A 16,633-nucleotide genomic window follows, 5' to 3' on the forward strand; every position below is an offset into this window, starting at 1 on the left:
GCTGAACAACGGTCAAATTTCAAAAGTAAATCAAATAAATATAGCGGAAAACTTTAAGGCGGACGTCCGTTTTTAATTTAAGTGCCAATAAATTAATTTCTTGTGACTAAATTATGTTTTTATCAACTCTCACGTGTAGGTTGTTGTTAATACGTCATAGGTCAAAGAGCATATGGGTCACATGACCATAAAACATGGCGGACGCAGTATGTCTGAAATGTATTCATACTACTCCCACTCATACTATATAGAACTTACTGTTTTGACGGCCGATAGGTAGGTACTTATTCAAATTCAGTACGTACTGTCACAGTATGCGATTTCGGACGCAGCCATACAGATTTAGTTTCAAACTAGCTAGTAGTTACTAAGCCTCTAGTGTGGACTTTACGTTCACATTTTGAAAAATAACTTACGAATGGCTGGTGCAACAAGACCCAGGTGTACATTTCTTTCATACCAACTAACATTTTGAAAATACGAACATTTTCATGAATCCGAAAATTAATGTTCGTAAAGTAATTACTTTAAGAACGATTTACAAAAATGTGTGTGGATGTCTAAAGCTACTTTTTGTAAAGTACTGTATGATTTAAAGTAGGGCGTACTTAGTTATCACGATACTGTTATGAAAATAATCTTTATTTTGGGTTTTCTATCATTTTGAATAATTGTAATTATTTGTAATTAACTTCATTTAACTTACATACACAATACATTTGATTAGGTAATTAGAGTATTATGTAATTATTTTGCAAGTAAATTGTTTTTGTTTGTTTTACCTAAAATGAGAGTTATCAAAATTAGTTATTAGCCCATGGAGACAGAAAAAAACGTATTAAACAAACTTACAGTATAATAGTCTTTCGAAGGTTGTTAACGATATCATTTAAAAATAAAAACTGTAGAGAAGGGACATTTTTATGAATAAAAAATATGAGGGGTTTATGCTTTGATTAACTTAATTGAAAAAAACATTAAAACGTTACAGCAGAACGTTTGCTTTGTCACAGACGCGCTACCGCCAAGTGTCGTCTGTAATAACGTCACTTCCGACCATTGGACTGAAAATGCGTGCGGCCATATTGCTTTAGCAAAAATTCGTGGCTGTTTGTTTACGCTGTGAAGTGAAGTGCACATTTGTCTTTCTCTCAGTTTGTGTCGAAGTTTAATCGTGAGAATGAGCGGAGGCACGCCGTATATCGGCAGTAAGATCAGTTTGACCAGTAAAGCGGAGATCAGATATGAAGGCATCCTATACACTATCGACACCGAGAACTCAACTGTCGCGCTCGCCAAAGGTCTGAAAATGCACTTACACGCACCATCACTGAGCTTTAAATATCAGTATCAGTTATAGCCATTCCTACTTTATTTGTTGTTATTACTTTGTCATTTATTGCTGTTACGTACGCACCTAATCCCCTAAAACAGTGTTGGGCATCGTGTGCGCCTGCGGCGGTCAGTCACGTCCAAGAATATTGTTCAAACCGTGAAATCAGTTTCATTGACTCTTTTAATGTGAAAGTATGTTGTATGGTTTTTATCCAGCTGTTTGCGCCCGCAATAGTGATGTATTTTACTGAATCAGTCAAAAATATATATATAATAAAATGGCCGTCGTATTTAACACAGATGCTACACAAAGCTTCTGCCAACACAACATGTTTTTGTTACTGTAAAATTATAAAACGATTTAACCGTGGTAAAGTAAAACGAGATCTCCAAATTATTTGTAAGAGGTTGTCATGTATTATGTATTATATATATATTATACTTACTACTATATACACAACTTATAATANNNTATATATATATATATATATATATATTGTGCTAATCGGTTTTACAATAAATATTAGCATTTTAGTATAAAAGCGCTTTTAGTTTGTTTAGTGTGTATTTTTTACTTAGCAAAATGTTATGTACATTTTTTAATTTAGCTGTTTTTTTGGCTAACCACAACTGAACGTTGAAAAGTAAGTTGGGACATGTTAGAATCTTGTTAGATGTTTTATTTGTGTCCTTAAACCTTGTAGTACGCTCCTTTGGCACGGAGGACCGCCCCACAGAGCGACCCATCGCACCCAGGGATGAGATTTTTGAGTACATTATTTTCAGAGGTAGTGACATCAAAGATCTGACTGTGTGTGAACCGCCCAAACCACCATGCTCTCTGCCCCAGGACCCTGCCATCGTTCAGGTACACAAAACTACAGCTAGGTACACTTTTTGGGTGCTTTTGAGCATATGCCAGACTTAAAAAGCAGACCAATTGCATATAGGGCATGTTTAAAAAAAATTGAAGACCACATCTTGTTTGGTGGTGCTTGATAGATTCAGCAGGTTATAAATGACATGGTCACGACCTTTGATTTTCTGCTCTCTCAGTCTTCCATGGGATCTTCCACTGCTCTGCCATCATCCTTCCAGTCGGGAAACTCATACGGGCTCTTCAACCAGCCACCTGTCACTGCCTACAGTCGGTTTGACCCCAATCCATTGGTCTCACCACAGTTTGGGGCTGTAGGAGTCGGTAAGTGTCCCTTTAGACATGATCTCATCTCACTTAGCTTTTCGAGCACTCTAGTTGCAAGCAATAGTTTGCGGGCCTCAGCGTCTAGGTCACACTAGTCATATCACTGTGAACTGTCATGCACAATGTGTACTATTTTACATGTCTATTATTGTAGTCATTTTACATTAAGACTGAAGACAATTATTTTAATAGTCTCTTTATTTTGTTCCATCAGTTTATCGTTGCTTACTATGCATTTCGTAAACCAACTATGTAGGGTTGAGTCCATCTCGCATTATTCTTTGTGGAGGTGCCAGATAAGACGGGCTTTTGAAGCCCATACAGGGCTCCAGACTGCGACTAAAAAGTTTTCGAGACAGCACAAGCATTTTTTTACAAGTACTCGTAGTAGTGCATGTGCGACCTGCAAATTTGGAATTTCTTCTAGTTGTCATTTCATGTGGAATGACGAGTAGAACGCGACCCTTCACCGGGGCAGGCTGTGTGTGATAGTCAACTGCACGGGTCACTCGCGTCACTGATGTTTCACGCCGCTGCGGACGCGCACAATCCAGGTCGTCATTGACAAGTTTACACACACACACAACGGGAGCGCATTGCTAAGAGTCGCTGTTTGCTGTGACGGATTTCTTGAGCCTGAGGATAAACGATTTGATATACGAGACGTTTAAAACAAAACTAACCACGAAGGAGTGCAGGAAACGTCACTTATCTGTTGATTACTTGAGACAGCGCTGGATCATTTAAAATCCGTTCACAGTAAGAACGAACGATAGGCGAATGCTCTTATGTTTTATTTGACGTTATATTTACGTGTTGTGTGAACATGAGGTAAAGTGTCCTTAATACACAATAAAATCATTGTAAGAACGTAATAATGCAAGACCTTTCATTTTGCTTTAATGGGTAATGATGGATTCATACGGTACGGTGTGAGCAGAGGAATTGCCGCGTGGCAGCCGCCTTTAACACTGGGTTCACACCAAACGTAAATTAAGCGTTTTGCGCGAGTAAATTACAAACAAGTCAATGCAAAGACCAGGCACGTGCAGAGGGGGGGGGCTTTGGGGGCTTGAGCCCAGGCCCTTTTTCTTCCTTGAGATTAAGTGCCCTTTTTTCTGGGATTTTTTAAAATAAATGAATATATGTGTGTGTGCGCGTGTGTGTATCTGTTCGCGCACAGCTTTCCCTGTCAAACAATTAGAACATCTCAGGTCAGGTCGGGAAATGTTGAGAGTTCCGATGCCTTTCTTCCATCCGTGTCTCCACGCAGGCGCGCAGTAGCGCATAGCGGGCACGCGCAGCACACTGAGCCCAACTGTGTGCAGCACGTTTGGCACATCAGGCAGAGAGCCGCAGAAGTGAAGCCCTCCCTCCTTTCCAGTAGCGTTTGTCTTGGTGTGGAGGTGAGTGGTGATGAACAGACTAGCTACATGTGCCTCGAATTCACAGCTAATTATCCAAAAGACAAACCGCAAATATTGTTTCGCTAACATCCATCACTTATCCATCCATCACTTAGAAGCGTTCTCTATCAACTGCAAACCTTTTTATTCGCCACGCGAGTTTTCCTCATTTATTCTCGTGAATGTTTACATTCCTCCACATGCTTGTGCGAGCGCGGCGCTGCAACAGCTGGCGGATTACATCACTGACACGGAGCAGCAACACCCGGATTCTCTTATTATATAATACTGTGGATACTGTGGAGTCATTCAGGTTCCTGGGCTCCACCATCTCTCAGGACCTGAAGTGGGAGTCCCACATAGACTCCATTGTAAAGAAGGCCCAGCAGAGGTTATACTTCCTCCGTCAATTGAGGAAGTTCAACCTACCACAGGAGCTACTGACCCAGTTCTACTCAGTGGTCATCGAATCTGTTCTGTGCACTTCAATTACTGTTTGGTATGGCTCGGCCACCAAATCAGACCTACGAAGACTACAACGGACAGTTCGTAGTGCTGAGAAAATTATTGGTGCTCCTCTGCCCACACTTCAGGACCTGTACGATTCCAGAGTGAAAAACAGGGCAAGAAAAATCATCATTGACTCCACACACCCAGCACACAAACTCTTTGATCTGCTGCCCTCTGGCCGGCGCTTTTAGAGCACCAAACACCACGGACTTCCAGACACAGAAGCAGCTTCTTCCCCCAGGCAATCTCCCTCCTAAACAGATAACTGCTCTTAAGAGCAATATTCCACTTCCACTACTCCTATAGTGTGCACTATAGTGCCTTATTATATCTACATCTTATGTATACATGTATATAACACTACCTCTACTTACTAAAGTACAATGTCTCTTATATGTTATTATCCCCCATTTTCTGTAAAATAGTCTTTATTTTATATATGCACAATTTAGAATCTTTTAGACTGTAAATCGTATTATATTGTATTGTCATTGTGTTGAATGTCTGTACTAGAAGCTTCCAACACCAAAGAAAATTCCTTGTGTGTGCAAGCACACTTGGCAATAAAGCTCTTCTGATCTGATCTGATCTGATCTTATGAGCTGAGTTAGCTAAAGTTTCGCTAAGGCAGTATATCATTAACTTACATGCTAACTAAATGAAGTAACGACAGCTGAATACAGTATAATTAATAACGTCATCAGAATCGCCTCATTGATATGTAGGTATTAAGTAATTAAAATGTGCTAACTTGCAGGCAATGCAGATGAATAGGATAAAAAAACTAAAGCATATCACCAGGTATTAGTTAATATGACTTACATCAAGAGTATTTTCCCTTGAAATGTTATGTTTAAATAGTCAGATATACAGTATATGCAGCTTGTTTTTGATAATTTAGAAGAAATCTACAGAAGCAAACAGTCAAGGGGTATAGAAGGCTTAAAACAAACACCTGGGATTATAAATATCCTAAATACACCTGGGTGTATTTTGGATATTTCCTTTCCATTAGAGCAAAAGTAGACATGAAAGCAAAATAGACCAACATCTCAAAATTGAACAGTACATTAAGTGTCCCGCCTTAAACAATAACTTGATAAGTTTGATGTCAGACTCCTCATCTAATAACTATCCATTTTATGGATAGTTGTTTTTAATATATTTAACATTTTGTTTGGAAAAAATTAAAACAAATATGAGAAGTGCCCTTTTTTTCCACTTGAGCCCATGCCCCTCAAAATGTCTGTGCACGTCCCTGGCAAAGACACATATAGAAGTGAACTCGTGCGTCAATCTAGTCTTCTGCGAAGGTTGAAAATATTTGTCAGATCGCGTCACTAATAATATTGGCGTATGTGGCGGCCGTTCACAAAAAGAAAAAATATTTTTATCTTCAGCTGCGCCTGCCGCAAAGAGCTGTGCCTGTGGAAGTTACCGGATTTTGGATGCACGAGCACCACCTCCACTCCACCAACGAAGCGCCCTGCGTTTTGCTGCATACCGCATGTTTCCCTTGGAAAATGAGCTGGACAAACGCAACTGCCACGTATCATGTGAATCCACCATAACACTGTTAACAATTAAATATATACTTTTTGACAAACACAATTTTTGTTGGTTCAAATGAATTCAGATTACACAGTCTCTCTATTTAGCACCAATCAATAACAACGCTTCTCTGTAGACTCTCCCTCTCTTTAAATAAGCAGAACCAAATCTGCGGTCATCAAGTAACTTGTCAGTATCAGTAATACAGTTATTTGGGGGAAATAATTGAATAATTGCAATGCAGGCTGATTTAAGGTGTGCCCCTAAATTTTTTGCTTGCGCTCCTAAAAATTCCAGTTGGGGGCTACACTGTAAAAAATAAAAAGTTGACTTAACTTAAAATTTCAAGGCAACTTGCTGCACAGCTTTTTTGAGTTTACTCAACTTTGGACCAAGTGGTTCACTCAACTCAAATCACCGAGTAAAGTCACAGGTCACTTTTTTGTTCAGCGAACATAGTTTTGTTAATTGAAAAGACTTCTAATTCTTTTCCAATGTGTCTCAATAAATTATGTCAAGTGAACTTTTTTCTGTGAGTTTTTGGACAAAGATGTTATGTTCTTGTGTTCAATGTTATAAAATAAAACTATAACTGCAGGTTTCAAGTTTTGTTTATTATCCTTAATGTTGAAAGAAATATAAATAAGGTCAAATAAAAGCCATACTTCCTAACAGAAAAAAATGTTGAAAGAAATATAAACAAGGTCAAATAAAAACCATACTTCCTAACAGAATCAAAATGACAAAAAAAAAAATCCTGGAAATTTTTCAAAATCAATTTAAAACTAAAGGAGGATAAATTAAGATTCACATTTAACGTTTTAACATGCTTAGGCTTTGACTCTATTTCTTTGAATGCATAAAACATTAAAACACCAATAAACATGTGAAATAAACAGTTTTTAGAACTGCAACTTTAAAACAAACCATTTCAACACTGGATGGTCTGCCCACCTTTCAGCAATGTAATATTGTCAACAATGTGATCGTTTATAATCAGCATTAACATCTTCAAACAAACAATTAACTAAATCAAAAAAAAAAAAAGATTAAAAATACAAATTAAATTCAAATAAATTAACAAATAAAATGGCACAAAAAAGATTCTGAAAAAAAAAGAAAAATAAATGCACTATCAACAACAAAACAAAATTTTTATTAAAGTGACATTGTGAATTTGCATTTCAACAACAACAAATTTCCGATAACTGGTAAATATAGCCAGGATTGCAAAACATGAAGTTAGATTGCATGTCGCAAACAATATGCTTAATGGTCACACTGATGTTTTACAAACATTTTAACAATCTAATAAATATAACAAAATGAATAAATATACTTACTTTAAACGATGAAGTTTGAAAAGATTAAGTTTGTCGTGATCTCGTGCCACATGGCGCTATCATTTCATATGAACTCCAACGGCTTTTTCTGTGATGTAATAAACAACACAATTATATTTTGAGTTAAGTCTAACTTATAAGACAAATCGCACACTATGTCTGATAACTGTGATACATTTAGCCAGCATTGTAAAACATGAAGTTAGATTTACAAGATACAGGCCTAAACCCCGGATTGCGACATTTTCTCCTTGATGAGAACGTTCATGCAAACTTACTCTAAAATAAGCTTGCCCGGTGACACTACATTACTTATGAATTTAGTTTCAAACCCAGGTCAAAACACACAACGTACATTTTACTGGCATTCTAAACTCTAAAGGTAACGTTACATATTTGCATGTTGCGAACAATATGCTTAATGATCACAATGTGTAATGTTTTACAAACATTTTAACAATATAATAAATATAATAAAATGAATAACGATACTTACTTTAAACGATGACGTTTGAAAAGATGAAGTCTGTCGTGATCTCGTGCTGCACGTTTGACTGAGGATCAAAATGGCATATCATGTTACAGCGCGCATGCTCCAACCACCAAACCAACATGTGTGCTTGTAAACTTGCATGTGCACATCCAGTCAACAGTTTAAATTAAGTTGGTCAGACAATTTTTTAACCAACTTATTTCCACTTGTTAAGTCAACTTTTTATAGTTTTATTGTTCAGTTAACTAATAGATAATAGTTTTTACAACTTTTTGCAAGTTGGATTTTTTACAGTGTACAGTGCTCTTAGTAAAAAAATTGAGTCTGGAGCCCTGCCATATTGATGGATGATATGGCTGATATGGCACCTCTGATGTGTGCGACTACTCTTCCTCTCCTCACAGGAAGTTCAGTGGGCTTATTTGGTAGTGACATGAGCATGATGGCAGCTCTATCTCAGGGCACTGCTTTCACCAGTGCATTCGGAAGGGAAGGTAAACGCCTACCTGAGGCTGAAAACAAATGATGATTTGGGGTTTATCTCACCAGCTATCGATCATAAAATGAATCATGTTACACTTAATATTTTAACTTCACAAGTAGGGCTGTGCGATTTGGGGAAAATATCTAATTGCGATATTTTTGACAGACATTGCGATTGCACTTCAAACATTTCTCACTCTTACTTTAAATGCTGTCGTTTCTTATTACTACATCTAACTTATTGGCCACGTTCACACTGTTTTTGGAGTGCATGAGTGAAGTTATTGTGGATTTCATCTTTAATGAAAATTCTGGTGTCATTCTCTGTATTAATCGTGAATGAATTGAGCTGTAGAATGCGGTTGTCGCTCCTTTACCAACTGCGATTACACAATACACCAAACGTGGAGTTCATGTGCAGTGTGAACATGGACTGAATGGGTTTTACATGTGATGAATTTCTGCATGTGTTCACCGTTTATGAGGGTTTTTAAAGATCTTCAGTCATAATCGAGTTGAACCCGTGATTTTGTCTTCTAACAGCACTGATTTTCTCACTTCAGGGTGTCTGCATTTCTCTGTGCACGGTCAGATTACATCGCTGGCAATCTCGCAGGTTTTTAATCGTTCACCGTTGCGTTTGTGCAGGTCACACCAGCCCAGATGTGGACCTGCTGCGAAAGACCCCTCCAGTGGAACCTGCCGCCCCATCAGCCCCTGCAGCCACCACCACTGCACCCTCACCAGTGGGCCGCAAGAGCCCCGTGTCCACTCGCCCAGCTTCCACCAACACGCAGAAACCTGTTGACCTCTTGGAGCAAAGGAGGGGTGAGAATCTGACGGGAGACCGCAAACACTCACTGCACATTCAATGTTTTTAGGGTTTATTAAAGGTCTTTAGATGTGGTAGTAAATGCATCTCCTGTGATCACTTGTGGCGAGGTCTCACATAATGGGATGTCACACAACACTTTATATTCAAAGATGATTTGACATTTACTCTACAAATGCAATGTGGCCACCTCACTTGACAGACACTATCAATTATGGACTTTTCAGGAATTTTAGACCTCTATCCTCTTTCTCAGAAATAATACTGCCAATTTATACATCTAACACCATTCGCTACTATTAGAGCTGGCAAAACAGGTCAAGAAAGGTTCAATGAAGTACAATCGAAGGCCCTAAAGTGCTGTACTCTCTTAGGCACCGATGGCCCGAAACCAAGCACTCCAGAGTCCAGTCAGCCCAGATGTGGAAACAGAGACACGTCTAAGCGTCCCGCAGGTTTAATCACATCTGCTGTAGTCAATGCGCGGCTGCAGTTCTGCTCTGCTGTTAGATGCTAAAACTGCATGATTCCATCTGTGTTTCTCACATGTACAGTGACCGTTAGAAGAACAGTTCACCCCAAAAATTATTTTACTACATTCTCATGTCATCCCAGATGTATGACAAAAGAAAAGATTTCCATTCAGGATGGCTTGAGGGTCGTGAGTAAATAATGAATTTGTGTTTATTTATGAGCAGTTCCTTTAAGAGCCTGAGCCCCTTTTAGAAAGTGGAACTTTTAAAAGGGTGAAAAATTGTGTAAAACCGAAGAACATATTTCATTCCAAAACAACACATTTGTAATAAATTTGAATAGGTTTATAATTATAAAATCAAGGTTGTGACTTGTTTATTTATGGTCAGGATAATCTTTTTGGTCGAAAGTGTAAGAAATCTTTATTTTCAACAACCCGTGTTGTTGTCATAAAAAGAATGCAACAGTGCAGTTTTTTTTCCTAATTTTTGGGAAGAAATGTTATCTAGGAATGGAATGACCTGAAAAGTGTTTCATTGTTTTTAGGAATGTGCTGTTTTAACATTATTATTTCAGAATGCCATTTATATATTTTAGAGTGCAATATTACTTTAGTTTTGTAAATCTATACGTCTCAATTTACAATATCATAATTTTAGCAAAGGGTAGTTTAGAATTTAGTGCATACAGATCCACTCTGATGAATGATATCATTGCTCTGTATGCAGAAGGCATTGTGTTTATAGACGCCTTTACTGTTAGTAAACATTGTGATGCGTTGTTGTGGGCGGAGCTTAGGTGGAGGCAGAATGACCCCCCTGACCGCATTACTACGCTAGGTAGCACGTTATGTTTGTTTGCTTAGAAAAAAATCAGATTAAATTTTAACATGTAAGGACTTTCTAGAACAGAGATTGTTTTTGAAAAAGTTAACTTTAACGCCAAGAACCTGGCCGACCTGTACACGCTCACTCAATGGATCCAGAGACGAACTGACAGGATTACATCCAGTTAAGTGGCCTGACATCTACACCTACCAGACAGAGAAACCGAGCGTGTATAGTGAAGATAAACTGAGAGCGTATACATCTATAGATGCCTGCGTGTACTAACAGTGACGAACATTATTGACGTTAAATGCATTTACTTGAACACAAACCTGATACATAACAAGAACCTTCTTACTGTTCCCTCTCCCTTTATACTAATGCACTTGCGACAAACAGTTTCCTTTGTTTAGTTTCTGGCCGATAGTTAACTGCTAGTTGTATAACTAACAATGTTAGCTAGCATATCCTATGCATTCAAAAGTTAACGCCACGTGAAAAACAACCTAACTTGTTGTTACCCAGTTTTTGATTAGGCGTTAACCGATAGTTTTGACGTTAAATGCTACTAAACGTGAGATAGTTCTAGACACATACCCAAATCATCACCAACAGAAGACAGTCATTTTTTATCTTCAGTGTTATGAAGTGAAACGCGAGCATTTTTGATGATCGTTTCTGTTCAGTCCGCTCGTTGTATTGTTTAACTACGGCTGTCGTCAGTGTTTTTGCTTGGGAATGGCAGCAGGTATGTGTTAAAATATCAAATTGGAGACTGTATTCTGTTGATCGTGGCACTAAATGACACAACAAGATGCTATTTTAAATTCCTTATGTAGCCGAATCTGTGCTGGTTTGTATTGGCCGCCTCCAGTTTTCCTTTTGTTTTGCCTCCATCTAATGCCGTGACGCAAGCGTGATGTCGCCGCGAAAGGGGTCTATTAAAGGAATAGTTTTCCCAAAAATGATCTTTCGTGGTCTTTCTCTCACGCTGGCATGTGGGCGTGGTCTTTCGCTCCATGGATGACGTGTGGGCGTGCTTTTCTGGGAGAATGGCCAATTAAAGGAATAGAGGATCACTGTTACGAAACAGGGATCCAGACTTATAAAAAAAACTTTCCGAAACAATTTGGAGTGCTGGGGGAGTGTATCAAGTACAGAAATACTACGTCATACGTCCAACTCGTTTTTTAACCGGTTGACCATGTTAAGCATGAGAAGCCAGCATGTTCAACAGTGTAAAGAAGTCAGAATGCATGAAATGGCATGTTACCCCATCTTTAAGACTGTTAAAAGCATCATCAAATGTTTTTACCACAAGTGAATTTTTGAAAAATATCCTGGACATGCATATAATGTAAGGGAATAGTGACTGGGGAGGTCAAGCTTTAAAATGATAAATGCACCTTTAGTAGGGTTGTCCTGATCGTGTGCTGTGTCTTACTATTAGTTTCTGAATGTGTATGGAAAAATAACTATATTTTTCAAAAATTCGCAGTTTTTACAAGAATGTCATGTTTGGGAAAAATGAACTATCAAGTTCAATGATGCTTATCTGAACTGAGTGTTCACATAAGATGGGCTTGTCGCTTAAAGCAATACTAAAAAGTTGAGAAGCATGCTTGCTTGAAATTCAGAACTAAACAGATCTACGCATCACTCATTTTCTTCTTTAAATGCCACTCATATTGCAAGTATTATGTTTTTGACTATTATAATTCTAATTATGTATCAATGGATCATTTTTTGTCATCGTTCTCTTTAGCCGCTGGTCCTCCTGCCTCTCGGCGAGGTCATGCCGGAGGTCATCGCGGTAGAGGACGCTACCCCATCAGGAGAGAAGAACCAATGAAGTTTGAGAAAGACTTTGACTTTGAGAGCGCTAATGCTCAGTTTAATAAAGAGGATATTGACAAGGAGTTCCAGAGTAAACTCAAACTGAAAGGTACAATCAGGTTATTAAATAATCACATGTTTGTCAGGATTTGAAAGCTGTTCTATATATCAACTGTCCAGGTTGGAGGACCGGAAATGACTCTTGGGTAAAGTTTTATACATGTGTGTGCAGATGAGAGGTCTGATAAAGCGTTGAACGGCGAGGATAAGGGCGATTCAGGAGTGGACACTCAGAACAGTGAAGGGAACGTGGATGAAGAAGATCCTCTCAGACCAAACTGTTACTACGACAAATCCAAATCCTTCTTTGACAACATCTCCTGTGATGACATGAGGTCAGATCACATTCAGATGATCTGGGTTCAATACATATTTATCTCAATGGATGGCTTTTGTAGAATAACGGTGACAGGGCTCTAGACTAACTTTTTGCACTGGTGCGCCTAACTTTTTTTCTTAGGTGCACCAGCACAAAAGTTAGGTGCACCCAAATTTTCGACCGCATCGCATTTAACACAGTTTTACCAGTTCACTTTTTTTAAAATCGCTGTCCATATAGGCAATATTGACTTGTAAATGATTAACTAACAATCTGGTCAACATAAAGTTCTTTATTTGAAGCACAATTCTACAAGAAAGCAGGGCTCTAGACTAACACTTGAGAGAGGTGGCACTGGTGCTACCAAGTTATTCAGTTGGTGGCACCAGCCCTTAATTTGATAGCACCAGAGTCGTGGGGTGAGGTAAGAAAAAAGAATCACTAAAACTTCATTAAAATGTGTTTAATACATTAATAAATCAATTAGAAATTAATACAAATCATTGTTTATGATTGAATTATTTTTATTGTATATGTAAACTCTCTTTCAACACTTTACCATATTTAAAGCACATCTTTCTTAGCTACTTTCTTCCTTTATTTGTTGTGAACAACTCCTATAAGAGAACACAATTCCTTTAATATCAGTGAGTGTTTTTGGGCCCGTCCGTTGTTGTTTGATGAACATTATAAACAGAGATCTTTATTATGCTGCCGCCCCTTTAAGAGCTCGCGCAATATACTGGAACATGTGTTTTGTTTCCCAACTGTTTGGTCACGAAACAAACTGAATACCTTTACAAGGTTTCTTGTTAATATGGGAATTTTTAGGTTATTTTGTGTTAATATGTCCGTTTCAGAGTAAGAAGGCGTGAAAGAGAACTCCGTTTAGTATTTTGTGCTCTGACTCTCTGGGCGCGCGCATATCTCAAACAACCCACGAGACCTGAAGGCTTTTAGTGATTATTCTTCCTGAAAGCTGCATTGATACACGTTTGGCTTCTATCAATAGCGACTCACAAATAAATAGTATTTAGCGTGATGTATACCGTTTTGTATGCTTTACAGTATTGTTAGAGATCTTTATACAATAGTTCAGTGCTTAAAGTTTAAACGCGTGTTTCCTGGATTAGCTTCACATGCATACAATACTTGCAACACATTTCGTTATCTTTGCTGTTTTGTACCTTAGCAGGGGAAATTCTTGTATTCTGCATATTTGTTTAAGTTGCAAGATTGAGCGCTTCACTCGTCTGCTCTTTCGGTCCTTCGCCTCTTACCCATAACCCGCGAATTATGTCTTTGGGGGCGGGGCCACTGATAGATAAGGAATGGTTGAAGGAGGGGAGACGAAAATGAGTGACTGAATGCGCAGCTTGCGCAATATAACATTTCTGCGCATTAAATTTATAATACGCAAAAATTATATATTGATTAGTTTGACAGTCGCACCGGTGTGACCATTAAGAAAAACTTGTCTCACTGGCAGGAAAATTTGTCGCAAAATGAGACCATTTAGTCGCAGTCTCGCATGTCAGAGCATTGGTTATGATTTTCGGACGGATCAGGCCTTATCTTAACATTCTTAACGAAAAAGTTGTCAATCGTTCTTTTCATCTTCTCTCATCATCCGCGGCTACATCCACTCACTCTGTTTATCTGACGGGCCTAGGCTACTCACCTCTCTGTCCGACTGCAGCACAGCATTTTCAAACGTACACACATGTACAGGAATATCTGGACCACGGCCAATCAGAGGGGGGTCCGCCCTTCACTATCTCTGATTGGTTTAGACCACGATATGGGCCTAATGTGTCTGTTGTTGAACCACAGGGAGACTTTCGCAGAGACTTTTTTTCCCTCCAACGGCTGGTCGCACCGGTGCGACCTCAGAATTTTTTTAGTCGCACCATTGAGAAATTAGGTTGCATGTGCGACCAAATTGGTCGCACTCTAGAGCCCTGGGTGACTATCACTGAAAATGATAATAATGCAACGTAACATAAACATTAAAGTTATATTAGTATTATATTGCTGTTGTAGCCCGAACTCTTACACTTTAGACCAGCTACATGTGCATAAGGTGTGGTTAAAAGTATTTCATATTGATATTTCTACATCCATAATGTCATACTTAAACCTTTATGCAACTATTACATTTATTTATAATTAACTTAAACATATTTGCAAAGCACACTTAGAAATTAGATGCTACATAAATGACGTTTTTCATAAATAAATTCTTCTTTTTTTTTTGGTTTTAAACAGGAAGGCAGCTGAAAGGTCTGGAGGGTCAGGTTTTCCCCGGTGAGTACAATACAATACAGCTGAGCAAACTACTGTACAGCAATACATTTGTTGTGACACTTGGTTGCTGTGCATATACTGTATATACATGAATTCAACTCCTTAATTATGTTCATAATTGTGATGTTTTCGTCTGTGTATCTCAGTGAGAGGAGGCAGACATGGGCAGAGGAGCGGCGAATGAACTCTGAGACATTCGGTATCCCGTTTCGACGGGGTCGGGGTGGCTACAGAGGTCGCGGAGGCATGGGATTCAGAGGGGGCCGGGGTCGCGGGGCAGGCCGGGGGTCGTACGGGTCTTACGGTGGCGGGTTCAGAGGAGCATTCAGAGGAAGTCAAGGAGGAAGAGAATTTGCAGATTTTGACTACCGGGTAATGAATGAGTCATAGAGGGTTGATTCTTATGACTTAAATCAATAGTAAAAAAATATGTGGCACTGTTTATGAATAGAATTTGCATTAGTATTGCGTTTCTTTTTCACAAAATTCCCTTTTTCCCTTTTTGTTTTTTTTAGAAGGATAACAAAGTAGCTGCGTAGTGATGACCGCAGGTGGATTCCGAAGACCTGGTTTGTTTGGAAAATACATTATGGATGACACGTTTCAACGAGAATGAGGAGATTGTGTGTGTATAAATCTGTCACCAGCACTGGGGTTCAGCTGCTTGAAACCTGGATGTAAATCTCTTAAGAAGTGAAACGAATGCAATTTTTTCATTGTTTACTTGAGGAGTATATTTCTCGCTAGTTTCAATTATGTTATGATTTCTCAGTTTTTCCCCATGCTTATCATGTACAGTTCACGTGTTATTTTGATCACTTAAGGAATTTAAATAGTATCTTGCAGCGTATTCACAGAACAGCAAAAGGCTACTTTGATGGCAGTTAACATCAGTACAGTTCGATCATTTTCTACGCAAATTTATTTTCAGATTTCATGTTTCGTTCATTTTCCCCAGCAGTTTTGGTACGTGAATGTTATAATTTCTTGTGCGAGGTCTGAAGTTTATCTTAAGATTTGTCAAGCTGTTATTACAGATAGTTGTAGGCAAGTGTCAGTATTGCAAAACATTTCCTGAAAGATTTTTTTACATAAAAGTGTAAAATGTTATGCTACGTTTGAAGGAAAATTAAAACTTTTCAAGTTTGGGAGAGCACAAATTAAACTTAAATAGCATGAAAGGGTCCCACCTATGCAAAGTGACCTCAGTGATCAGGTTTATGAACTTTGCAACTCTGCTAGGTTTTATGTATTTGTACGAGATGTTAAAGAACCTGATCAGCGGCACTGCTTCTCCAGTGAATAAGACCGAATGTGTTGTGCACTATAATACAGACGGCTTGTCCATCTTATCCAGCTGCTGTGTTTATGATCTTAAGTTTCCAGTGTAGATCTTAGGTAAAGGCATGTGAGATCACTGACTGCAATAGCATGTTCCTGTGATGACCTCATGCTCCTATGTGTCTATATGTTGGGTTTCATCTTTTTTTTGTCATTTTTCTCCTTAGTTATAGGTTTAAGAAAGGTGGAGTTTTTAAGTGGCCAGTATGTCTTGGATGTGGTTGTCGTGGGGATCTCAACAATGTGTTTTGCTTCATAACTGTTGGTAAATTTGGGAAGGTTGATTATACAATAAACTTTGATTCAAAATTA

At 38.5% G+C, this 16,633-nt stretch overlaps 1 protein-coding gene across 2 annotated transcripts; it reads left to right on the forward strand.

Annotated features, from left to right (window-relative positions):
- Nucleotides 1-1,064: 1,064 nt before the first annotated feature.
- Nucleotides 1,065-16,633, forward strand: lsm14aa (LSM14A mRNA processing body assembly factor a). Of its 2 annotated transcripts, XM_057328310.1 has the most exons (10): nt 1,065-1,301; nt 2,040-2,203; nt 2,392-2,536; nt 8,974-9,153; nt 9,532-9,612; nt 12,224-12,403; nt 12,527-12,689; nt 14,942-14,980; nt 15,127-15,352; nt 15,496-16,633. In XM_057328310.1, exons 1-10 carry the CDS (start codon nt 1,181-1,183, stop codon nt 15,517-15,519), a joined length of 1,323 nt encoding a protein of 440 aa, XP_057184293.1. In that variant the 5' UTR covers nt 1,065-1,180; the 3' UTR covers nt 15,520-16,633. The 2 variants fall into 2 exon arrangements, with proteins under 2 accessions (XP_057184293.1, XP_057184294.1); XM_057328311.1 differs by lacking the exon at nt 9,532-9,612.

Source organism: Triplophysa rosa, unplaced genomic scaffold (genome assembly GCF_024868665.1).
Source record: "Triplophysa rosa unplaced genomic scaffold, Trosa_1v2 scaffold433, whole genome shotgun sequence".
Lineage (NCBI taxonomy): Eukaryota > Metazoa > Chordata > Actinopteri > Cypriniformes > Nemacheilidae > Triplophysa > Triplophysa rosa.

Coding starts and splice junctions, on each gene's coding strand:
- lsm14aa (XM_057328310.1), top strand. CDS start 1,181: ATGAGCGGAGGCACGCCGTATATCGGCAGTAAGATCAGTTTGACCAGT. Junction 2,537..8,973: donor GTTTGGGGCTGTAGGAGTCG/GTAAGTGTCCCT, acceptor GCGTTTGTGCAG/GTCACACCAGCCCAGATGTG. Junction 15,353..15,495: donor TTGCAGATTTTGACTACCGG/GTAATGAATGAG, acceptor TGTTTTTTTTAG/AAGGATAACAAAGTAGCTGC.